Source organism: Armigeres subalbatus, chromosome 2 (genome assembly GCF_024139115.2).
Source record: "Armigeres subalbatus isolate Guangzhou_Male chromosome 2, GZ_Asu_2, whole genome shotgun sequence".
Lineage (NCBI taxonomy): Eukaryota > Metazoa > Arthropoda > Insecta > Diptera > Culicidae > Armigeres > Armigeres subalbatus.
The window spans coordinates 385118129-385145289 of NC_085140.1; the positions used below are offsets into that span (position 1 = coordinate 385118129).

General features: G+C 43.3%; 1 protein-coding gene across 3 annotated transcripts in view; it reads left to right on the forward strand.

Moving 5' to 3' along the window:
• LOC134213159 (uncharacterized) overlaps positions 1-27161 on the forward strand; it is a 447591-nt gene that overhangs the window by 182262 nt on the left and 238168 nt on the right. For all 3 annotated transcript variants that reach the window (XM_062691822.1, XM_062691823.1, XM_062691824.1), the window contains one exon: positions 17273-21749. In XM_062691822.1, the coding sequence (XP_062547806.1) occupies positions 17273-21749 (4477 nt within the window). The remainder of the gene's footprint in view (positions 1-17272; positions 21750-27161) is intronic.

Consider the following 27161-nt stretch of genomic DNA (forward strand, 5'->3'; position numbering starts at 1 on the left):
CGCCGTCTTCAGTGTCTCGTACTTGACTCGACTTGAGTCAAGTACAAGTACAGTTGAGGTCGAAATACGTATTTGCAAAGATAACAAAACGTAGTGGAATTAAATGGAAAGTACTAAAATCGTCCTCAACGGTTGAATACATTCCACTAAAAAGAACTTAAAATATTTTTTCTGACTTTTGGTTTTACAACAGTCTTGAAGATTATTTAAAAAGAATTATGTCAACCAACTTCCTCTTCACCTCGGAGTTTTTGCCCAAAAATGATATTTTTGAAGGCAACAATATAATTTCCGGATTTTAAAACATTTTTTAACAAATCCGAGGAGTTTGTTTTGTCATTATAATATTTATTTTTATTATTCCCTCTTTCGATGGCACCTTTCGAAGACCAGTAGGACATATTTTTATTGCAAATTGCAAATTTGGTAATTTACTTAATTTGTAATCACTTTTCACGGTCGATAATGAAAAAACGCTATTACAACTTTATTACGGAAAATTGCTTGTTTCTTCTTAATCAAGTTCATTAGGAAATTAGGCTGAATAGTTTAATTTTAAACTTAGATTACCAATAAATTTACTATCATTTACGTAAAACAAGAGGCAGCAAAATGGAAATCGATTTCAACAAATCCCGTTGGTTGACCTTCACTCTCTTGTTTCCCAGCGTTTCGATAACCACAAAAATCAAATACAAAGTAACTGCCACCATTAAATTCGTTGGTTCGCCTCAATTTATTGCCGATCATTATTTGAAAGTGATATTCACTACCATCAATGCGATGCATCGAGACGACTCCAATCTGCCACTCGAAATTCCGACAAACGAACCAACCAACGTTTGCTCTTTTGAACAGCGGGATGAATTCGCAGAAGATGGTCCACAGTACGAGCATTATTCCATGCAGAGAGCAATGTATGGATTTTATTCTTTACTGCCTTTTACATAGAATCTCTTCGATCCATCAGTTAGGCTTCAAACCAATTACGCCGATACACTAAGCTAAACAAATATATGCGTTGTGCGTAATATCTGCTTGTCGTGAGTAACCAATAAGCATTCCAATAAAGAAAAGTATTGTGTTTTCCCTATGTTTTTTGCTTCGTACAAATGTTACGGATGTTGTTCGCGAATTATCATATTTATTAAGGCATAGACATTCTGACGAACTATTGTAACAAACCATTGTTTTGCCATGTTTGACTACAATCAGTTACCCATATTTGTTTGAAACCTTCATAATAATGTATATAAAATCAACTTTATTTAAATTGAGTTGAAGACAGTACTACATCACATTTAAAATCGAATTTCGCGGAATACACGGATAACATTAGAAAAATACGGCTTTTTGATTCTTTCAGTATGAATTTGTCCCACTGTGTGCCAGGTCGTGCCGTAATGTCAATGCGCCATCCAATTTCGGGAGAAATTCACAACACGCGATAACGCGCCGAGCGCGAACAGCACTTTGTTTAGCAGCGGAAAAAAATGCAAACAATCACCATTTCTGGTTAGTGTTCGTTGTTTACACGTGTGTGAAACTCAGCCAGGGCGTGTTTGGACGCCGTGGAAGTATTTTGCCAATTGACCGCCCACGGTTGGCATTGTGAGTTGAATAAGTGACCTATCAACACTTGAAAATTTACGCCCCTGTAACCAGCCAGCAGTTACTTGAACAGTCTTTTTGACCTAGAAATTTGGGGGAAACAAACTGTCTGTGCTACCAACATGCTTACCTACATTCCCATCGAGAGAAGTTGTTTAGTTTTTGGCGGCTTCTGTGGCGAAGTGGTTTCAATACACAAAATTGCGCCACCATTGCGCGCTTACGCGTGTAGGTGCACGCAAGTTGTGTTCTCCGGCATCTCGTGAGGCTATTTACGACGTGTTCACGCTTGTAATCGACAACGCCGTTAGATCATGGGATCGTGGGGTTGTGTTGTGACAGCTGTTTAACTGTTTTCCCGAAAACGCAATATTAGCGTGATCAGATGAGAATTTTAATCATTAGATGCTGGTGGTAATATCAGGGACAGACATTTTACATGAATCACAGCTGAATAAGATGTCTGTCAAAAATATAAAATACTACGTTTAGATTTCATTCCTTATTCATTGTTGGTATTGATTCTTATTGCAGAACGAGAACTGTAAAGCCTGGTGTACATATTATTAAGGCTACAAATTCTTGAAAAAGGCAAACCGTAGAAAGTAAGCGCCTTAATAGGAAACATCGTTTGCAATCGCAGCATCTGCTCACTAAACTATTGTACTTCAGAATCAAAAATGAAAAACAAAGAAGTGAAAGCAGTTTAGTGTTATGATTCTTTTTTGTTCAAGATGAGACGAATTTGTTACAGATGGAGATGGGAACAGTATCCCTAAGCAATTTTAACATTGAGACAAATGTTCGGATGTGACTCATGTGGCAACGCGATCGTTCCACTAACTATAGCACTTAGAAGGTCTCTTTTTTCGTTACGAATGATTAGCGAGCAGTCATGCTGTAGGTGTGAACGAAACAAAGTAAAACTAAATAAAGATGACTAAGATACAGGCATGCATTAGGTACCGCTAGCGCGACTGTGCTTATAATTCTGAGTAGTTAGCCAGGCTGTATTCAGAGAGATAAACTTAATTGTACCACAACTTTTTCTCATGATTAACAATAATATCGGTTTCATTGAAAATCACAAAAAAATGTATTAGAATTCATTCTAGCACATAAATAAAGTAAGAGAAGTGCACCGGTTTTGGCCAACTTAGTACCTAATTTAACCAACCCTGAAAAATAAATATTTTTCCAAAATAATCGATCAGTTGAAAGCAGCGTTGAAGCGTGAGGGATACATCTCTTGGTTTTGAAGATGCCACACATTTTTAAAAATCGATATTTCTTCAAAACAATCCGTTAAATTGAAGCTATAATTATTGTTTTTGATAGTTTAGCGATCCAACTACATAGTGTAAAGTCATTTGCAAAAAGAAAAAAATGTCGTCGACATAGTGTTCGCACTTGATGGACTTCTTATCCTTGAACCTATCAGCGTTTAGATTCTTCACGTAGTGTGCACAACAACATACACTTCAGGCTCGTTTTCCGGATTTCAATCGTTCCATAGAATCATTTGGCTTCACTGATCCTGCGCTTTCATTCGAACTTGGAAGAACATTATTTATCTGATGTCTTCTACAACCGCGATGCGAAATTCACGGAATTTGTGAGCACTGTTATAAGCGATTCCAGTTGATCAGGCCCGGTCAGGAGGAATGAATTAAGCGAGTCACCGTTGACTTTTGCCGCATTGAAGACTATCCGTAGTTAACCGGGTTTGTTCGGATTTATGACAGGGAAGATAGGCAGAAACCAATCGCTTTGACGCTTCTCCGCCTTATCCGTTGCCGATAGCCTTCGGATATACCTCTTTTCTTCGTACTCGGGCATCTTCACACGCATCGCAGCAGCTAGTTCTGGTTCCAGCCTCATCCGCTTCTGGAGGCAGGCAGAACAGAACGCTTCAAAGCCATTCGTTTGTTGTTAGGCAACTGGACCTGATCAAAACGCCACAGTAGGCCGGTCTCTAAGCGGTTTCCAATTAGACCTGTCAGAATCGTCAATGCCCTCTCTTCGTCCTTCGATGGATTTGTGTTAGACGTGCCGCTGATTTCCAAGGATTCTACTGAAAAGTACTCCTTTAAGGCTACGAAAATTCCTTTTTCTTTCATGCACGGGCATATAATGAAAGCTATGAAGATGTAATAAGAGTTGATCGGTCCAGATTCCATAGCACAGGGACCGTAAATCATCCATCCAAGACGAGTTCTGACACCACTGGTTCATGTTCGCCTCCTTCTATGCCTTTCAAGGCATGGCCCAGTCGACAGTTGTTCATTCTAATAAGGATTCGGGGAGAGACATGGTCGTACGGTTCCATGTGGCAGTCCATCGAGGAAGCTGTATTTGCTAGCTAATTTTGATACCGATACTGATTGCTTAGGCAGAGAAAGATCTCGGACTGTGTGGACTTCTGGGAGCTCAAATATTTCACTAGTTCCACTCGTGCCAGATATCTTCAGAGCCAGCACTACGGATTCGTTTTCCTCTCGCTGGTGTGGTGGCCGCCGGTCCAATCGAGGCACAATGGGTAAGGCTTCCCCTTAAATCCTAATTCTCTCAACAGACTGTTCTCCATCAGGGTTGCTGAAGAACCGTCGTCGAGAAATGCATTGGTTGTTACTTGTCTTCCCTTACCGTATATCGTCACGGGTACGTAGCGGAATAAAATTTTCTTCGCCATTTTCGAATGCGTGTTACAGCTTTGCGTCGATCTCGACCAATGGTTTCGCTGATTCCATTGTGGAAGGCTTGCTGTACCGCTTGTCGTTGTGCAACAGCTTGTTGTGCATGAATGTGCAAACGTTTCTTCCGCAAGGCGTTTTGACTTGACAAGCACCAAAGTGCTTCCGCAAACATTTTTTGAACAATTTCTGGTCCTTAACAATTGTCCAGCGTGATCCAACATCCTTATCGAGAAACCTTGGGCACTTTTCAGGACCGCTGCATTCATTCCGGCAAATAAGACACCTCATAGGATCAGCAGCCGGTCGATCATACCAAGGGACGTCGACACTAAGATCGCCTTCTGTGTGGATGTTGATGTAATTTTTCCGCTTCTGTCCATGTCTCTCTGGTTTTGTGACGCTTATGAATGGAATAGTGAAGATGCTCGCAGCTTCAACCAACTTCCCCAAGCAATCTCCAAATTCTGTTAACGCCCAATTCAATCTGATAGCCAGCAGCAAACTTTCCGTCGATTCCTGCAGTAGAGCCACGTTGCACATCTACTCATTTAGGCCTGAAGCAGTGATAGTGGCCCAGACGTTTTGTATCGCAACTCCGAAGTCGATCAGCGTTTGCAGATTCTCTGCTTTCGGTAACGGCATCTCACGAATTTTGTTCACTAGCGAATGAACGATGATTTCTGGTCTTCCAAAAGGGGTCTTGAGTGTCGCTAGCACTCCAGGCAGACTAGCAGACGTACCGCTTCCAAGACCTTTCCTTTAAGGCTTCGTTGGAGTCTTAGCATGTTTCTTCCTCCCTATATCCACAAATTCTAGTCGAGTGCTCGTAACACGTTGACACGCTGATACTTGGCTTTGATTCAGCAAAGGAATACCAAAGACACTGCTCAGATCTGGCTGGAACACGGTCGTTTGAGGATTCAGCCCTATGGTTACACCTCTGTCGATCGCTGTGTGCCACTGTAGGAGCTGTTTTCGTTCTTCCAATTGCCTTCTCTCTAATGCATGTTTCTCTTCCATCAATTTCAACTCCTGCGCTAAACATTTATCGCCCTGGATTGCATCGTGAACCTGCACTTGAGGTAAAGGAATGCCGATTAAACTAGCAGTTGGTCCTGCTGCAGGATTCAATAGTGGATGGTTCACAGTACTATCCATTGCTGCCCCACCACTGGCCACATCTAGTAGTTGTTTCATACCTAAACTCCCGGGTAATCCATCGCCGAACGCCATTCGCGGACTATGGTCAATCGAATTTTCTTGCAACTCATGCACTAGCTTGTGTGGGATGCTTGCTTGACGAACTCGCCGTCGGACCACCCACGTTCAAACTAGCGGTCTGATGCTGCTGCTCCAAATACTGTAAGCGTTGCTCTGTTGCATTCAGTTTATGAATATACTGCTCCCGTTGATCTTTGAGATGGACGCTGGTCATCATTCTCCTTGAACATCTTCTCGAACATCTTTTGCATCATTGGCTTGCTGGTTCCAGACTTCGGTATAGTTCCGCAACCGGTGATAGGTGTAGACGTGCCGGCTGGAAGTTGTTTTTCTACATCAAGACATTTCTTGCAGCTCCAATCTTCGTCCTGTACATTTTGACTTACACCAACACACGAAAAGTGTGTCCACAGGAATCACACGCTACCATACGGCTGTCATCCGGCTTCCTGCATATTTCGCAGCTAACTGCCGGCAGATGATCTTTATTCGCTGGAGAAGTTCCCCGCTTGCTTTAACCGTCACTTTTTTTTGACATATCAAGCCCCCGATCGTAAACGAAATTTTAAAAATTTACAAATATTATTGCATATACTGATGACGACGTTAAAAATTTTCTACCAGAAAAAGGGTCCAATGCGGTAGATTAGCACTCATTGTACATAATGTGTTTCTAGTTGTATATATAGATGTATGTAGACAGTTCTTGGCTTTCAGTCTGAATAAGGATCATAAACGAATATCCGTTCAAAACATAACGTTTCGGTCACATTTATTGTGTTCTATCATTTGAAAAAGGCACAATAAATGTGACCGAAACGTTAGGTTTAGAACGGATATCCGTTTATGATCCTTATTCAGACTGAAAGCCAAGAACTGTCTACATAACCTCAATCACAGTCGACTCCTTAAATATATAGATGTAGTTTAGTATAGTTTCATTCCTAGTTTGTAGCAATATAAGTATAGATATAAGCAGACTTACGTTTAATGTTCCTTTTGTATGTTCCTTCGTTTTTAGTTCTAGAATTTGGGATCGAAATGATACAATACAATAAGGCGGTTAAGTTCAGTTTTCATTCTATGTATACCTTTTACCTGTCGTGATGTGAATTATGTTTGTTTTATGTAATATAACCTTTATGGGACCGTAGGATTTAGAATAGATCTAGACAATAAGCGTTAGTACAGTAAGTTCACTTTAGTTTATAGCAATAATTAAGGACTGCATGAAACTAACCTAAGATTCAGAATTGCCGCACTATTTTTCTTGTTCGACGATTATTTATAGGTTTTAGCAATAATATAGTATAAGGTATCAAATTCACACTATTTTTAGCAGGAATGGGTGTTTACGGGAAAATATCGAGACTGCCGAATCGATGTTTTTATTGTCGAAATATCGATGCCGAAAAATATCGGCGTTGGAAAATCGATATTTTGATATATCGATACGTCCAAAAATTTAATAGCACGAGCAAAAAACAAAATAGTAACTTTAGATTTTCTATTTTAGGTCATCGAATCACACATCATAGTTTCACTGTTTTTAACAGATTGTGCCTAATGTGCTATATTTTTACTTTTGTTATATTACGGATAATGACTCGGAATTTAAAAAAATCAAAATCCGATATCAGCTACAAAAAATCGATACGGTCAAATATCGAACATGAAAAAATCGGTACAAAATATCGATTAGTCGGAGCGAAAATATCGACTCCCGATATATCGTATCGGTATCGCCCATTCTTATTTAGGTGGGATAAGCAAATTGTTGGTAACTTGAAGTAGATAACTAAAGCTAAGCTAAAGCTAAGCTAAAGCTAAGCTAAAGCTAAGCTAAAGCTAAGCTAAAGCTAAGCTAAAGCTAAGCTAAAGCTAAGCTAAAGCTAAGCTAGCTGTTGCTAAGTTGTTAAAGCTGCTGTTTAAAGCTAAGCTAAAGCTAAGCTAAAGCTGTTAAAGCAAGCCCCTAAAGTTAAGCTTAAAGCCCCAAGCTAAAGCTGCTTGTTGTTAAGCTAAAGCAGCTAGCCTGTTAAGCTAAGCAGCTAAAGTTGTTAAAGTTAAAGCTTAAAGCTAAGCTAAAGTTGTTAAAGTTGTTAAGTTGTTAAAGCTAAGCCCCAGCCCTAAAGCTGTTAAAGCTAAGCTAAAGCTAAGCCAGCCGCCCAGCCCCAGCTGTTGCCTGCTGTTAAAGCCCCAGCCCCGCCCAGCCCGGCCCAGCCTGGCCCAGCCCAGCCCAGCCCCGCCCAGCTGGCCCCAGCCCCAGCCCTGGGCCTGCCCGCCTAAGCTGCGCCCCAGCCTGGGCTCAGCCCCAGCTCCCCAGCCCTGGCCCCAGCTGCCTGGGCCCTGCCTCCCCCAGCCTGCCCCCGCCTCAGCCTGCCGCCCTCAGCCCCAGCCTCAGCCTGGGCCCAGCCTGCCTGCCCAAAGCCTGCCCCCAGCTCAGCCTGCCCAGCCCGTCCCAGCCCCGCCTCCAGCTCCGCCTGTGCCCAGCTCCCTGGGCCCAGCCTGGCCCAGCCCCGCCTGCCTGCCCCAGCCCCGCCCCAGCCTGCTCCGGCCCAGCCGCTCAGCCCTGCCCCCAGCCTGCCTGCCTGCCTCCGCTCAGCCCCGCCTGCCTGCCCCGCCCAGCCTGCCTCAAAGCCTCCCAGCCTGCCCAGCCCCCAGCCCTGCCTGCCTGCCTCAGCCTGCCTCAGCCTGGCCTCAGCCCACCAGCCCTGGCTCAGCCTGCCCAGCCCCTGCTCAGCCCGCCTGCCCGCCCGCCCCGCCTCAGCCTGCTCAGCCCGCCCAGCCCCGCCTGCCCGCCCCAGCCCGTCAGCCCAGCCCGCCCCAGCTCCGGCCTGCCTCAGCCCAGCCTCAGCCTGCTCAGCCCGCCAGCTCAGCCTGCCCAGCCTGCTCAGCTCAGCCTCCAGCCTCCGCCCGCTCAGCCCGGCTCAGCTGCCTGCCTCGCCAGCCTGGCTCAGCCTCAGCTCCAGCCTGCCTGCCCGCCTCAGCTGCCTGGCTCAGCCTGCCTGCCTGCTAAAGCCTGCCTCAGCCTGCCTGCCTCAGCCTAAAGCCTGTGCTCAGTTGTCGCCAGCCTGTCAAAGCCTGCTCAGCCTGCCTTAAAGCTGTTTAAAGCTCGTTTAGCTTGTTGTTGCCGTTGCTGAAGCTGCTTGAGTTGCCGAAGCCTAAGCTTGAAGCTGTTTGCCTGCTCAGCTGAAGCTGCCGAAGCTGTTAGCTTGCTTTCGAAGCTGTTGAAGCTTGCTGAAGCTAAGCTGAAGCTGCTCAAAGCTGCTTTCGAAGCTAAGCTGAAGCTGTTGAAGTTGTTGAAGCTTGAAGCTGTTGAAGCTGTTTAGCTTGCTTTAGTTGCTGTTGTTGCCAGCTGTTTGAAGCTAGCCAGCCTAGCTGTTAAAGCTGTTGCCAGTTGTTACAGCTAAGCCATTGCTGTTTACAGCCAGTTTAAAGTTAAGCTAAAGTTAAGTTAAAGCTGTTGCTTGTTAAAGCCTAAAGCTTTGCCTAAGCTAAAGCTAAGCTAAAGCTAAGCTAAAGCTAAGCTAAAAGGCTAAACAATGCTATTTTGCGTAAAAAAGTCAAGCAAGTAACTTCACTAGTTAGCCAGTTGACATGCGAATAAGGTTTGGATCGTAGTGCAAGTTACACCAGTACGATCAATCACGGAGTAGCCACCATTAATATGTACAGTCAGTTTAAGCTAAGCTAAGCTCGAGTATAACTGTCCACAATTTCACACTTTACAATACGATTAATTAAGTTAATGCGCCATGTTATAATTCTGCTATTTATACAATATTTCGCTCAAAAAACTATTGAAAACAAAAACTCCTAAATTTCCTTATAAAATTGACCAACTTGGACCTATAATAGAATTACTGTACCAATAGTAAGTATCACGACAATTAAATGGATCTTTCACTTTTGATTTCACTACAGGACAGTGTACTCATTAGAGATGTAAGATTTTTTTTGTAACGTTAAGTAACTAAAGTCTCATGTAAATAAGCAAATTTATTAATTTGTTTTGCATTTTATCAATTTAATCAATTTGTGAAAGATAGTCATTTTATCGAATCACTAATATTTACCTTCACTTTTGGTAACGTTACTTTACAGTCATTTGTTTAATGTTGTTAGCGACAACCACGCTAGTATTTTTATTTTTTAGTTCGGACCACTATTCAGTAAGGTATTGGTGTCTAGCTAGAGCTAATATTGTATGGCTTTCTCAGCCTAAGTACGTCCAAACAATTTATTATATAGCTTATCTGAAAACCTCCACAAATTTATGAAGCGAAATAAAAGGGCTGGCCGGTGTTCTGCAGAATCGCTTCAAGCGTAAGCAAAACAACTCATACTGTTCAAGTTTTCGTGTAGAGGCTTCCGAAACTGAATTAAACTGTGTTCAGTTGGTACAGCCTAAAAAAACGAAGTTGATTTTTTCTATGCATCTGCCAATCACCTAAACACAACTCACAGACTACAACCCACCTTACTGAGGCGAGACGCTCAAACATTCCTCATACCACTTCACAATCGCGACCACGCGACGACGAAGACGACGTCCATCCAACGTCCGTCCCAAGACAAACACTCGCGTTCATTCGACACGTCTTAGTAAAAATCCGCCATCCATAGTCTGTAGCTTCGCGATATACCTACCTACAGCTACCACAAGACGGCGAAGGCACGCTAGTCGACACTCAGCTCTCCTCGGTCGCGGATTTTATCGGTTTATTTTGCTCCGCCATCCAAACGAACCGACGACCACCACAACGCGATGATTGTGCCGCGCCGCCGTTGGCCGCGCCATCAATAACAAAGACGACGCTGGACGCCGTGTCAATCTGCTACTCGTAGTACCGTGCCTGAAACTACTCAAGACGCTGATGTCGAACAGCGCCGCACTGCTGGAACGTGTAGCAATTTAGATTGGGGAATTGTAAGATTTTATACAATTCCGCGGACTGTGTGTGCCTTAATTATAACACACTGCCCGACAGGGGGTTATGCCAAGGCAGCTAAGGTTCGTACGTAAATACCCACGGTGAATAACAGTTAATAGTGATCGTCGGGATACCGAACAAGTTAGATCGGTCGCCGCGGGTGTGAGTGAGTGGCTCTCTGTGATTAAGTAGAATTGCGCATTGGTACGAAAAAAAAACACGGAATACGATTCTACGAAACAGATTTAGTGTTGATCTTATCCCCCAGGAGTGGCATCAAAGTAAGTACTGAGAAGATGCTGAACGAACGAACGCGCGAAAATTCGAATCGAAAGAAAGTGAAACAAAACAGGTGAAGTGCGGTGAGCGAACAAGCGCACGCCTGCGATGCGCGTGAAAGTGCTTTGTTGTGGTTTTAGCCTTCTTGACCATTGGAAGAGTATTGGAACCAGCAGAAACATCGACTTTGACGTCATCTGCGAACAACGCGATCATTTTTTTATGAGGAAAACACCACCATTCATTTGGTGCGATTGGTACGGGTATGTGGGTAAATAAACGCTCTCACCTTCTCGGTAAAAGTTATTCTGGCGGCTTATGAAACCATAAAGACTTAGTCATATGTTTATACTAGGAAGGCGACATCATCGCTGGCTGCGATATTCCTTTTTTCCAATTCCTACTGTTTGGAAATGTTCGACATAGTCCTCTTTTGAAAACCTGATTCAGTTACTACAAAATGTCGCACTTGTTAGCAAATCCAAAGAGAATCTAGCTTCACTGTAGGCGAATTGGTTTGTTTCTTACACTATTCGGCGGTGTCTGCTGAAATCTCTCTTTCACTTTGGCGGGGAGATTGCTTGTTGCTGGTTGGCTGGCATTTATAAAAGTCATGCTAGGCTGAGTCGGTTGAGTCGCCGTAATAATGCGATTCTGATCTTTGTGTTGCACAGCTGCCCAATCTGGGTCTCAAGCATGATGGAGAGAGAAAGAGGGAGATTGCAATATATTGACTTCATTGACGGAGTGGAAGGGACCTCATGGGGCAGGGGTAGGGATAGGGATGATAGCGGATCATCTGTGTGATCGATTCACATGCTAAACTTCTAGGACAGTGGTTTGCAGGCATATTTGGTTGAAGTAGCATGCTTAGGACTTATTTAAAAATTAAAAAAACAACAGTTTTGCATAAGTCAGAAGACGGATAAATCTCAGCGTGTAACCATGTTAATGCGTTGAAGTACTCGTGAAGTAGACTTCAGCAAGAGAACTCCTTTTGTTCTTTTGCGTTCGTCTATAAAATCATAAATAATTGAAACCCATGCTTTTTTAAACGGTTGAAATTCATTAATTTCTCGGTCAACCTAAACTTTGACAGCTTTTACTATTTTTTAAGACGTTTTGTAAATTTTTTTTCGTTAACTCATTGTTTCATTGACGCTAATATTCGACTAAAACCATATCGTGTAAGAAAAAACCTGGCTGTAATACAATATATTAGTGAAATCGCGATATTTTTAATATAAAATGCAATAAATCCAAATAAGAGGTAAAGGAACGCCAGTACGAAGACCGTAGCTGATGGCGTTTGCCTTGATTGGCTTAGCTCTGTGGCGAAGGCAATTTTGCTCGGAAGCATGAATCAGAGTGGTTATATCTGGATTACTTTGCGATTTGTGCGTAACTTATTTCGTACACAAATTTTCCAGCAGAAATTCTTTTCAATTCCCACGGATAATTGTTTGCTTTTTCCATGAAGAATAAAATTTAAATTTCATTGAAATTTTGTTTTGAATATCCGCGGTTGTCACGGAGAATTTTTATGATTTATGAATGATGGCATTTTTTGAAATTTATACAGAGAATTGTTTTCAAATTTCTACGTAAAATTCGTTCGAGTTTCCTATAGTATTTTTTTCAAATTCCCACTAAAAATTCTCTAAACTTGCACGTAATTCATATTCTACCATACACCATATTTCCGCATTATTTTTTTAAATTTCCTTGTGATGTAGGTACATTTAACTTCCAAACGATATTTTGTGTATTTGGTCGAAATCGGATATTCTTTTCAATCCTTTCAAATCTTTGTTAAATTCATTCAAATTTCTACGAGAAATTAATTCGAAGTTTTAAGGTAGTTTGGAAGGGATTCATTTTCACTGTATTTTTTAAATACTACGAGAAATTGTTCACCTTTTTTAAGTAATATTGCAAATATTTACAGCAATTTTTTTCCGAATATTCAAGAAATAATTTAGGATATTTCTCGTTGGAAAATAGGTTTTTACAAAAATATCTTTTGAATTTGCTCTTCCAAATTGCCACAGAAACTTTTTCCATATTTCGTCGGGAAATTCTTCGAAAATTCCATAGATAATTATACGAAATTTCAACGAAACTGACTCTTAAGTTTCCACTAAAAAAAAATTCGCAAGTCTACGGGAAATTGTACCAAATTTCCATGTAATTACGAGTTTCAACGAAATTTTGTACTTATTTACTCCTAATTTCCATGAAAATTCTTTCAACTTTCTACAGAAATTTTCGATTTTTTCGCTGAATTTCAATCAGAATTTGACTAAAACTTAATCCGAATAGGATTCACTTTAGTTATGGTCGGCATTCGTTTATCGCCTGAGTTTGCCTAAGTCCGACTGAATCCGACTCGGGATTCGGCTGAATTGCAGTCTGAGTTCCAGTAGTGATTTGATCCCATTGAGTTCCAATCAGTATTCGACTGAGTTTAAGTTGGGATTTATCTGAATTAGGTCGAGATTTGACTAAGAGCTCCAGTTTAGAATCGGCTGAATTTCAATCGAAGTTCTACTGACTGCCAAACTGAATCCCAGTCGAGATTTGACTGAATCCCAATCGGAATTCGTCTGAATCCCAGATGAGATTTGTCTAAATGTCAGTCGGGCTTCGTCTGAATTCCAGTCGAGATTTGGCTGAACTCCAGTCGGGATTTGGCTGAACTCCAATCGGGATTTGGCTGAATTCCAGTCGGGATTTGGCTAAATTCCAGTTGAGATTCGGGTAAATCCCAGTCGAAATTCGTCTGAATCCCAGTCGGGATTTGACTGAATTCCAGTAGGGATTCGTCTGAACCCCAGTCAGGATTTGACTCAACCCAAGTCGGAATTTGCCTGAATCCCAGTCGGGATGTGACATAATCCCAGTCGGGATTCGTCTGAATTTCAGTCGGGATTTGTCTGAATCCCAGTCGGGATTCGTCTGAGTCCCAGTTGGAACTCGTCTGAATTTCAGTCAGGATTCGTCTGAATCCCAGTCGAGATTCGTCTGAATCCCAGTCGGGATTCGTCTGAATCCCAGTCGGGCTTCGTCTGAATCCCAGTCGGGATTCGTCTGAATCCCAGTCGAGATTCGTCTGAATCCCAGTCGGAATTCGTCTGAATCCCAGTCGGGATTTGACTTAACTCCAGTCGGGATTCGTCTGAATCCCAGTCGGGATTCGATTGAGTCCCAATCGGAATTCGTCTGAATCCTAGTCGGGATTTGACTTAACTTCAGTTGGGATTCGTCTGAATCCCAGTCGAGATTCGGTTGAGTCCCAGTCGGGATTCGTCTGAATCCCAGCCGGGATTCGTCTAAATCCCAGTCGAGATTCAGTTGAGTCCCAGTCGGGATTCGTCTAAATCCCAGTCGAGATTCGGTTGAGTCCCAGACGGGATTCGTCTGAATCCCAGTCGGGATTCGTCTGAATCCCAGTCGGGATTCGACTGAATCCCAGTCGAGATTCGACTGAATCCCAGTCGAGATTCGACTGAATCCCAGTCGAGATTCGACTGAATCCCAGTCGAGATTCGACTGAATCCCAGTCGAGATTCGACTGAATCCCAGTCGAGATTCGACTGAATCCCAGTCGAGATTCGACTGAATCCCAGTCGAGATTCGACTGAATCCCAGTCGGGATTCGACTGAATCCCAGTCGGGATTCGACTGAATCCCAGTCGGGATTCGACTGAATCCCAGTCGGGATTTGACTGAATTTCAGTCGGGATTCGACTCAATCATAGTCGGGATTCAACTCAATCACAGTCGGAATTCGACCCAATCACAGTCGAGATTCGACTCAATCACAGTAGGGATTTGACTCAATTCCAGTCAGGATTCGTCTGAATCCCAGTCGGGATTCGACTGAATCCCAGTCGGGATTCGACTGAATCCCAGTCGGGATTCGACTGAATCCCAGTCGGGATTCGACTGAATCCCAGTCGGGATTCGACTGAATCCCAGTCGGGATTCGTCTGAATCCCAGTCGGGATTCGACTGAATCCCAGTCGGGATTCGACTGAATCCCAGTCGGGATTCGACTGAATTCCAGTAGAGATTCGACTGAATCCCAGTCGGGATTCGACTGAATCCCAGTCGGGATTCGACTGAATCCCAGTCGAGATTCGTCTGAATCCCAGTCGGGATTCGACTGAATCTTATTCGGGCTTCAACTGAATCCTAGTTGGGATTCGACTGAACCCCAGTCGGGATTCGACTCAATCACAGTCGGGATTTGACTCAATTCCAGTCAGGATTCGTCTGAATCCCAGTCGGGATTCGACTGAATCCCAGTCGGGATTCGACTGAATCCCAGTCGGGATTCGACTGAATCCCAGTCGGGATTCGACTGAATCCCAGTCGGGATTCGACTGAATCCCAGTCGGGATTCGACTGAATCCCAGTCGGGATTCGACTGAATCCCAGTCGGGATTCGACTGAATCCCAGTCAGGATTCGACTGAATCCCAGTCGGGATTCGACTGAATCCCAGTCGGGATTCGACTGAATCCCAGTCGGGATTCGACTGAATCCCAGTCGGGATTCGACTGAATCCCAGTCGGGATTCGACTGAATCCCAGTCGGGATTCGACTGAATCCCAGTCGGGATTCGACTGAATCCCAGTCGGGATTCGACTGAATCCCAGTCGGGATTCGACTGAATCCCAGTCGGGATTCGACTGAATCCCAGTCGGGATTCGACTGAATCCCAGTCGGGATTCGACTGAATCCCAGTCGAGATTCGATTCAATCACAGTCGGGATTCGACGCAATCCCAGTCGAGTTTCATCTGAATCCCAGTCGGGGTTAGACTCAATAACAGTCGGGACTCGACGAAATCTCAGTCGGGATTCGTCTGAATCCTAGATGGAATTTGACTGAATCCCAGCCGGGATTCGACTGCATCCCAGTCGGGATTCGACTGACTCTCAGTCGGGTTTCGTCTGAATCCCAGTCGGGATTCGACTGAATCCCAGTCGGGATTCGACTGAATCCCAGTCGGGATTCGACTGAATCCCAGTCGGGATTCGACTGAATCCCAGTCGGGATTCGACTGAATCCCAGTCGGGATTCGACTGAATCCCAGTTGGGATTCGACTGAATCCCAGTTGGGATTCGACTGAATTCCAGTCGGGATTCGACTGAATCCCAGTCGGGATTCGACTGAATCCCAGTCAAGATTCGACTGAGTCCCAGTCGGGATTCGTCTGAATCCCAGTCGGGATTCGTCTGAATCCCAGTCGGAATTCGTTTGAATCCCAGTCGGGGTTTGACTGAATTCCAGTCGAAATTCGTCTGAATCCCAGTCGGGATGCGTCTGAATCCCAGTCGGGATTCAACTGAATGATCAGTCGGATTTCAACTGTCTAAGACGAGTTTAGAGCTTTCCATTTAATTCCACCACGTTTTGTTATCTTTTTAGATACGTATTTCGACCTCAACTGTGAGGCCGTCTTCAGTGTCTCGTACTCGACTCGACTTAAGTCACAGTTGAGGTTGAAAAACGTTTCTGTAAAGATAACAAAACGTGGTGGAAATAAATGGAAATTACTAAACTCGTACTAAACTCGACAGTTGAAGACATTCCTCTAAAAGAGTTTAAATAATTTTTATGAGTGAGATTTCGATTGAATTGTCATACGACTTAAAAATTAATCGGAATTCAACTGGACAGTCCGGCGGGATTCGACTGAATAATTATTCGGGAGTCGACTAATTAAACACTCGGAATTTGACTGAATACGGTTTTTGACTTAACAAGTCAGTTGATATTCAACTAAATAGTCAGTCAGGATTCAAATAAATAGTCAGCCGGGATGTGATTGAATAACTCGACAAAATAATCAGTCGGAATTCGTCTAAATAATCTGTCAGGATTCACTTAAATATGCAGTCAGGGTTGATTTAAATAGGCAGTCGGATTTCAATCAAATAGTCAGTCGGGATTCTTCTGAATAGTTTCCAGTTAGTCTTTCGAGTAAAGGCGTATGATTGCCAATCCAGAGATGGTAAATTCGATTCTCAGTCCGGCCTAGGGTGGGAAAATCTCGGCTGCTTATGAGCGTACGTTATCAATTGTACCTACCACACACGTGTTTACACGAGAAACTGTTAGGATTTTTTTCATTTTTTTTATGACCTTTCTCAAAATAAACTTATTTATTTCCGGGAAAGGCGTTTTCTCTGCTGAACAAAGCTGCTTTGTATTAATTACAGATCACATATCAAGGAATTTCAAAATAAAAATATCTTAAACTCGACGGTTGCGGTCTACACATCTAGACTATTGAGTCTAAACTGTTTTCTTCTTTTCTATATATTTCATGTTTCCATTATTTTCATCATTCTGTTTATGAAGTTTTTAAATTTTAATAATAGAAAAGAAAATTATTTTGTGGATATTTGCCATTTCTATTTCACTGATTCGCGAACCCACGATTGCAATCCCCTGCCCCGCTAGGATGAAATTTGCACGGTGAATTAATTTCCTAATTTTTCCTTTCTCTAATTTTAGATTGCGGTTCGACGAGATCGGCCATGATCTGTTTACCGATTCCGATAGTCTGTCGTACGCGTCGCTGAGTCGATCATCATCGCTAATCCAGTTCGAATCGTTGGAGCGCCAGCTGCAGAATGAATCGGTGGCCGTCGCCTCGGTGCCTCTGTCCGGTTCGACCCCCTCGTTGTATCACAGCCAGTGTGTGGGCGCTGGTGTAGGGGCGGTGGCCGACGATACGACGGGGTCCCCCATCGCTGGCGAGGGTCTTCGAAACGCGATTACGCCAGTGGGCAGTGATACGGTTGGATTCTACTGCAGCAGCAGCCCAGGCAAGAAAGGCGGCAACCTACTTACGGCATCGAATCTAAGTCAACAGCAGGGAAAGCTGTCGTGTGGAGGGGAGAACGTGGGGGTGGGTGAACAAGAACAAGTTGCGCTGAATACAAGCGATTCTGAGCTCTACTCGTCGTCAAGTGTGAGCAGTTCTGCCAGCAGCGGAGGTGGAAGTAGTTGCAACTATGCGAGCGACGAGTGCGATTTGAACAACCACGATAATACGCCGAGCCCTAGTGAGTCGCAGGTGGCGAAAAGTTCCTCAGATGAAGCGGACGGATTGGTTCGGTGTCCGCAACGGTGCTCAGAGCGACGTCGATCTTTGAATCAACTTCGAACGAAAAATTCAATCGAAAGTTTGAGTGAAGACAGTGGCTATTGCGATCATTTGCATTTCAATATGAACAATCTACGAGTAAAGTCCAAAAGCTGGACTAACTTTGGCTCGGCTGAAAATGTAAACATGTTTATGGAACCGGTGCAGCCGGTGGATTATTTTGACCAGCGGCATGTTTCTTTCCACCAGGAAAATCGCCTTTCTACGGTATGCGACGTCGACGAGGAGGAGCACGAAGAGCAGGGCGAAATGAGCACAAAAGGCCAAGAAGTGCACCGACTGCAACCGCACTACAACAGCGAGGAAAGTCTATCCAATAAGTACGACCATAACAAGCCAGAACATTGGCTCGCCGCAAGCGCCGCGAAAACCAATATTCATAATTGTACAAAAATAGATTTAGACGCAAGTAAACATTCGCGCTCGACGGGTGCTGGCGAGCTGCCGTTCGTTGTAACGACCAAAGTAATTCCCCCGTCGTCCTCTTCGTCTGATGCAGCGTCAGCGTCAGAATCAACATCCTCGTCACGGCGTAATTCCGTAGATTCACTCGAGAGACATCCAACGTCGTCGTCAGCGACAACAATTCTGGATCGTCACCATCGTGCCGAACCGAAACCTAAAAATAGTAATCATCGTCGCCAGCAGAGGGATGACATAGAGCACCAGTTTGCCGTTTCACGAAAGCGACCGCGACCACAGCAGCAGTACCGGCGTCGTAGGACCATCATTTCGGCCAGTTCGCCCGATCTATTCAATAGTGATCAGCAGTGTTTTGGCGCTCCTCGTGGCCGGAAGCAAAGTCAACGGAAGGTTAGCGACTTCCTGGAGTACGGTGGAGTTAATTTCACGGTGTCCAGTGTGCCCGAGTGTTTAAATTTATGTGGGAGTCGCCCTCAGGAGTCGGAAAGACATACCGAATCGTTAGACTCGTTCGAAATAAGTGAATCTGCCACAAGCTCCGGCAATTATTGTTCGTGGAATCAGGGACAAGAATCGATCGCGAGTAAGAACTTTAATTTATACGACTTTCGTGAAGAGCCGGTCATTCCAACCGTTGTGAAAAGTGCGAAAACGGTGACATTTGAGCCGGTGGCGAGACCTCGGGTAAACATTCGTGCGAGCTACGCCAATTTGACGGCGCTGGATTATGGTGACGAAGAAGACGGCAATCAGTATTATTTAAATAGGAACACATTCAGAACGAGTAGTGGAACAAGACTGGGTGGGGCGCGAGACATGGCATCGGGATCGTGGGACCAGAGGAAAACATTCGACGAAGACGACGAGGAGGAGAGGATATTTCCGGTCGATGGCGACGAAAAGAACGTTTTCAATTCGCTTTTGGATGAAATATCCGCTCATTTCGATCGCAATCTATCGATCATCAATGATCAAGCCGAAGCGTACGAGCCAATCGCAGCATTTTTACACGAACAACGTTCGGCATCGGCACAGCCATCGTCATTCAACGCGCTGGTCGCATCACCGCCTCAACCTCCTCCACGACGAACGCAAATCAAAACAAACCCCCACCACTCTACGCCACCCGTTGTAGTGCGATCCCCACCGACCCCACCGGAAGCCACCCATGGTAAACGGACATTCGATCAGGATCCAACCAATCTGGTCACCTGCTACGCTGCCAGCCTAGAACGTTGCACGTTCGATCCGACTGAATCCACCCTCAACTTATATAACGGCAGCAGTAGCGCAATCAACCACACAAGTGATCTGAATATTAATCATCCGAGTACTGCGCGCAACTACGCCCCGGTGGTAGTAGCCAAGCGAGAGTTCGTTTCGAGCACCCCGAATTTAAACTATTTCCACGGCTGCAGCGACGAGGAAGGCGGCCTGAACGCCCACCATAACTCGCTGAAGAATGTCAGCTGCCTTGAAATTGGTGCAACCGGAGATCTGTCCTCTAGAAGCATTGGCATTCTCACAAACGCCTCCAGTTCAAAGTGTGGCCTATCGAAAGGAGTTAGCTTCTGTCCGATTGTATCAGAGATCATCTGGAAAGACAATTCGTCCGAGTTAGATCCGGATGACAATGCCAGTGTCATTTCCAATCAAGACTTTGAAATCGATATCGATGACGAAGACTTCGAACAGGACGATTACGATCACGCCAACCTGATTGCAACCCAAACAAACACCCTCATCAATTCCAACAGCGTGGAAACGGGCTTATGCGAGCTTATAAATCACGCTGATTCATCATTCGTCAATTATCATCGGAATGCCGAGAGCAGCAATCATCGTCATCATCATCAACCGCCTCGGGTGCCGACACCGGATTTCGAGTACGATCGCTTCGTGCTTGATGACGTCAGCCCGCATGAGTCGCTCCCACAACAGCCAACGGGAGAGCGCACTGAGAGCGCCGTCGATCGGGGAGAGGGAGACGGCGCTAGATGCACCAGCAGCGCCAGCGTAAACAATGCGATCTGTGACGACGTCGCAGCCAGTGCGAAAGTGATCACCGCCGAGAAAGGTTCCACGATGGCGTCCGCGATCGCGAATGGGGTTGACGCTAGCAGAAACATGATCGCCGCCGAGTCGTCTTCGTCAGCAGCAAACGCGGAAAGTGTATCCGTACCTGAAGCGAATGATGGGCTGCCGCCACCATCGCCGCCGCAGCAGAAGTTCGTTAACAATAATAACAATTTGATTAAGAACTTCAAGAATGGAAAGGCAGAGAAGAAAGGAAAAACATTCCTCTCGCGATTGTCGTCTGGTTTTCGCTTTTCGTTCCGTGGTAAATCGAAGAAAAACAAAGATGGTGTCATTGTGGGTGCGACTAATGGGAGGGTTGGCAGCACTGCCCCTGGTAATGATAATAGACAATCGTTGTCTGCAGTGAAAGTGAAGGATTCCGGCAATGATAAAGTGGTGTCGTCTGATTTTATTTACATCCCCTTGAAGGATCCTATCGAAAAGCAAGCAGATGGTGTTGATGGTGGTGGGGTCAGTGATGAAGATGTTTTGGACGCAGAAGAGTACTATTTGCGTCAGCTTGGTCGGGGTCAGGATCAGACTGATAGGGTTTATAACAGTCCGGGCGATAGTGATGTTACATTCAGATCCGATTCATCGTCGATTATTAATTCGACCCCGACTGGCAACCTTGCTGGTGGGGGTGTTGGTGGACAACGAAACCACGTGTTGAGCGGGAAACCACCCTTGCCGAAGCAGCCCCCACGGGTTGTTGGTGTAAGTGCGAAGCGTTCTACCCCAACGGGGAGATATGCGCATGCCCAGCAGTACCGAGCCTCGTCGACTCCACCGAGGACGGAAATCGATCCGGACGAGAGCCACGGCAGTGGCAGCAGCGCCTATTACCATCAGTATACTAACGACACTGATACGGGCTCGAACGGTGGTGGTACAGCCGAAGGATCCTTATCCTCGGCCGTCGGTCGGTACAGCAGTGCTAGAACCAGCTTTCAGAAGAATCAGTTAGTGGCTGAAAACGCTAATTACTTCAATCACATCATGGGCAGTGAGCAGAAAATTGGTCTCATCGAGACGAATCTGGATACCCACGAGACGGTCATCTCGGGCAAGACCCGTTCGCTGATGGAACTAGGCGGTCCGTCGTCTCACATGCACCAGCTGCAGGTGCATCACGGTGGCGGTGCAGGAAATCAGATGAGTGGTGGTGGTGGTGGTGGCGGCGAACGGGGTTCGAAGCGGCTGGGCGGCGGCGTTAATGGGATTAAGGACCGCCAGACGGCAGCCGTTGCCAGCGAACCCGGAAGGCCACACAAGAGCATGGAGTTTCTGCTGGATAAGGAAAATCATCGAAATGTTTTGGTAAGTGCACCGACATGGACTCTCTTTCTCTTCCCACTTGGAACAACACTTTTCAGATTGATTGGGTGAGATATACCGTTAGCACCTACTTTTTCTCCTTTGTCCATATTTTTTGAGGTGTGTGCTTCGCACATACGGGCCTTGGTGATGGTTTTTTTACGACCGGAATTGATTAGTTCCAGCGGAATAACCTGGGGCAAGTGACTTTTGCTGTGCGCGCTTATGACTCGAACCACAAAATCGGACGCCCCATGTGGACGTTTGAATATAGTGAACGCGAGCCGTGTGCACTTGATTCGATTGTTTTCGGTGCAGTTTCTATAATCAGGGGAAAGTGAACAACAAAGAAACTGTCCGGTGGGAACAATAATCAAGTTCAAGTTTGTTGTTGGATAAACTTTGGAAACAATGTTTCTGATGTGTATTTTAAATAAGGCTTAAAACATTTTCTCCATATTTATACACGGAGGAGATGTGGTAAATGTTTGGAAGTGGCAATTGTGTACTTTGTATATTTATGTGACTAAAATGATATTTAAATTATTAACACATGAACCCATGCTCAATGTAGCTGGAAAGTGGAAATGTAAGACTGATTTATTTGATAATGTTTCTCTAGAATTATGAATTGGAAGTGAGGATACCCAGCGCCTAACTTTCTCCAACTATAAATTGCACGAATAGAAGGGTTACAACTATTTCTATTATTCAATTATTCCTAACATATTCATTTGATAACACTAATTAATGGATGGAGTCGTGGCTTTTGATATTAACATAATTATTGGGTAACTGTTCGTTTAGTTTCTCATTTTTGTATTTTTTTTCAGCGGTAAGCACGCATGTTTTTGAAATAAGCGAAATATTTTTTTTTTGTTTCGGGATGAGATGACTTTTTTACAGTGAGACGTAAAGGGGATCAGTTTCCCTAGTTATTTAATCATAAACTTTTAACAACTTTTTCATATCTCCTTCCCAGTTCAATCTTATCTAACATGCAGTCAGCTTCCGAGAAAACAATTACGTTACATGATGTGCAATTATTTTTTGTCAATATTGTAGCTCACGATATATCAGAGGTATGACATAAACGTTGGAACCGATTGGTTCATGGAGTTGTATTTGCTACAATGACGAGCCATAGTGGTGGTTACGGTTTACGATGTTTTGGAAATATTCTCGTAACTCGTTAGTTTATCTTATCTGATAGATCAACAGCAAGCTTGTAGTTAGATTCAACAAAGGCAAGTCTAAGTCCATTTATGTTATCTCGAGGATCACAACTAGGACCCATCCTTAGACGATTTACGCATTAAAAAAACAATAAAGAAGCTAATCGAAAGAGATAAACATATCAATCTTCTTCTTTTTATTGGCAAGACATCCCCACACTGGGACAGAGCCGCCTTTCAGCTTAGTGTTCATTAAGTACTTCCACAGTTATTAACTGCGAGGTTTCTAAGCCAGATTACCATTTTTGCATTCGTATATCATGAGGCTAACACTATGATACTTTAATGCCCAGGGAAGTCGAGTCAATTTCCAATCCGAAAATTGCCTAGAACGGCACCGGGAATCGAACCCAGCCACCCTCAGCATGGTCTTGCTTTGTAGCCGCGCATCTTGCCGCACGGCTAAGGAGGGCCCCAAAAACATATCAATAGCTTCCACAAATTTCCAAAAGAATTTAACAACTGGAAGTTCTCAATTTTTCCAAAGAATAGCCAGACGTGCTGAAGATCTCTTCTATGCAGCGCCGTAGCGTGTGGTTGGCCCTCGCCAAGGACGTCAGCCTTCAGGGGGCACCAAAATCACTCAAATCACTGTTTACTCTAATAAGAAATAGAACAATTTTAAAATCTAGGGGCTATGTAATAACTAAACCGACTATGGATTGGTCCAAAGGTCTATGAGTTTATGGTAGTGATGTGTTGAGTAACAAACAAATAATATTGACTGCAGTGGCGTCGCGTAACCTCACTTTTTACCTGTGCACTGACCCAAAAAATGAAAATTTTGATATTTTGACAGCCCAAAGGGAAAATAAAATTATCAGAGTCGTTTAAACTAATCAAAATCTAGTGATTCTATGCATTTCCGCACACTAATTCCTTAAATTTAAGTCCAGTGCACAGGTAGATTGAGGTTAGGAAACGCCACTGATTGACTGCTATTCGGGTTTTACGGACCTATAGGATAAGAATAATCTGACAGTATCTTATTTGAAAGGTTTTTTGAAAATCATGAAATTTAAAACCCACATTGCGATTTGTTGAATTTTGGTCTCTAATACGGCTAACGAGAGTCTTCCGAAACCGTAATGTTTAACAACAGTGAGCAATAAATAGTGAATAAATGAATCAGGTTTTCCATGTAGATTCCTTCAAGGATGACATCGATATCCAAACGATTGACCAAATCTCGAAGGGCTTTTTTGCTTCAATGATTGATACCAGGATGTATTGGTATGGGTTTGTATTGATTTGAGATAAATTTGCTCGTTCAATTAAGAATAACTTGTATCTATTTCGAATAACATTAAGTTACATGTAACTCATAATTATTTGGTTTGTTGAAATTGTTAGTAGGGCAATAATTGATTGGAGAAAACGTCTTTAATGTCTAGAAGTATTCATTGCGGGTTCTCCTCCTTTTCTTGTAATATTAATCAACTAGAGAGTTGGATTTTTTTCTTCCCCCTTCTGCCTCCGATAGCGTTTCCGTTCATCGATCAAGCCGCTTCAGAGTTAGATTTTATTGACTCAACTATGTGCATAAATGTTTCCAAACCACCAACAGACCCAAACCAGAATTGGATTTCCCTTGATCCGAATAGATTCGATGGTGACCCACTTAATCCGAGAAGGTCTAATACTGATTAGACCTGAACTATCGATTAATTCATACCAGATTTATGTTTAAATTACCCAACTAAGTCCATTAGTTCCTTCAAACTATCGATCAAATCATGCTACATTTAGATTTTTTTTATCCAATTAGGTCCAATAGAGATTCCGAACATCGATCAACATGCTTCAAATCTGAATTTCATTCACCCAACTACATCCAGTGGTATCTCTAAACCATCCAAAGACTTACTCCAGAACTAAGTTTTCTTGGTCCGGATAGCCCCGATGGCGATTCCGGCCTTTTTTTTTTTCATTATGCGCAATTTTGGCGTCAGAACCACTCCAGATTTTCCTTGATTCGAATAGGTCCGACAGTGATTTCGAGTATCGATCGATTCAGTTGGTAGGGGAGAATGTTCCCAAACTGACCCCCTAAATGGCAGAGGCCATGAAATTGATATAGGGGACCAGGGGGCATTATGAACACCCGGGGCAGATTGGACACCCCCAATATTCTTGTTAATTCAATCATTTTTCTACTTTCAATGCATCGAACTTTATAATCCTTTCATAAACAACTAATTTATAGCGTAGAAGTCATTGTTTTATCTTCTTAGCGCATAAATTTGACAAAACAGTTAGAATGTCTTCCGAATGATTAAAAATTATAAGTTTCACCTCCAAAAAAATAAGCTTTACTTTACCATAGAAGATGATTTCTCAATTATGGGTCATCCTCATCCCATAACAAAATTCTGTTATATATAGTGCTCTGGCATGTATTTCTGAGAAGTTTCCTTGATTTTTAGAAAATTTCCAACAGTTTTAAAATACGTTCACCTGTTGGGGAAAACTGAACACTCTATATGGGGGTAGAACTGGCACCTTAAAAATTAAAAACATAACCTCAAACTCATCGAACTAGGCTTTCATATCGTGTTATTTTTGTGTTATCATGGTGCGGAATTATAATTCGCTATAAAAGTTCCAGTACATGACATATATACCATAGAAGTCGCTAAAAGTCCACCAAAAAGGAAGTGTTTTGTATAGATTTGGGAATCTCGTTGGCAAGTTGATCGGTACAACCCATTGGAAGGATTGGCGATGCCAGTAAGGTGGATAAGAGCATGCATAGATTATGTAATGCTTAGAGGAGAGACGATTGGGAAGGATAAGTGTGAGGATCCATATAAACAAAATCATATGCTTCATACAAAAAGTTCGACATACATGTATGAGGCCGGCTGAAAGTGGCAAATTTTTGCGGAACGTAATCAATCTTCTTCTATTCACCATGGATTTGAAAAACGATAGAAAACGACCATATGTGACCTCGCTTAAGAAGAGGGAAATAGATTTTCGGATGTTGATGATCCAAAAACAATTTTAGGTATCTCATACAAAAACATGACAGGAAGATGAACAATTGGGTAATATTTTTGTTGGATGATTCATAAAATAGGTTACGAAGGCATATAATTACGAGAAAGAAAATTTTCTTCAAATTTTATAAGGGTGTCCATACTGCCCCATCGGGGTGTCCAATCTGCCCCGCTATCTTCCCTATCTTCCCGCTATTTTCAATACGATTCAAAACAGAACTGGTAGTCAACGAGTAATAGTATCATGTAATTGCTAGAAATACGAATTATATTCAATTTAAATCACCTTATATTGATTAAAACCTTAGGGTGTCCATATTGCCCCTTGTTCCCCTAAATGTTTTTTTTTGGCCAAGTTTCGTAGTCTATATTGTAGTGGGGACCTTATTCTGTATTCCTGAGGCTTTATTGTGGGTGCAGATGTGGACAGTTTTCAAAAATTCAACCGGTGAGCCCAAAATCACAATTTTTATGCTAAAATAAGCCTCCTGTCAAATTTTCTGAAAATTCGGTTAAAATTTGGAGGTGGCTCAAGTCGATTTAGTGTTTTTGGGCTATTTTCAATTTTGAAAAAAATCTAACAGGAGATATAAACGCTAAAAACTATCGCAACAACCTCTGAATGGAAGCTTTTGGTGTGCTCTACAAGTGTTGTGAACATTGCAATTCGTTTCGTTCACGTTTTGACCATGTTAAAGTGATTTTCAAGCTTGTAAGTGCTTAAAAACACTGCTTCCCCTGGACATTTCCTTATTTTGATATATTATTACTTCTCTTTTTTCCCTGGACATTTGAGTAGTATAATCGTCAATGTGCGATTTACCGTTAAATTCTTAAAAATCAGAAACTGAACATTTGTCATAAATTTACACACAAGGTTTTCTTCTAACAAGTTATTCGAACAAAGAAGCATTGGCTTTCGATAATATTTGATGCTTACAACAAACGACTTGCAAATTTGGTTCAATGCACCATATGTCTGTATGCTTTTACCATCGAGTGCATCGTAACAGCAAGTGAAATCAATGCATACATACAATACATACATTAATACAATGCATTCGAACTAAAATCCTGAATCTAAAGGTAAGAAAAATCCTTAAAGTACTTTTTCTTGAAAAGCAGAATAGCTATACGTTGCAAGAGACTTGGAAGCCCCCTTTAATGCGGCCCGTAAG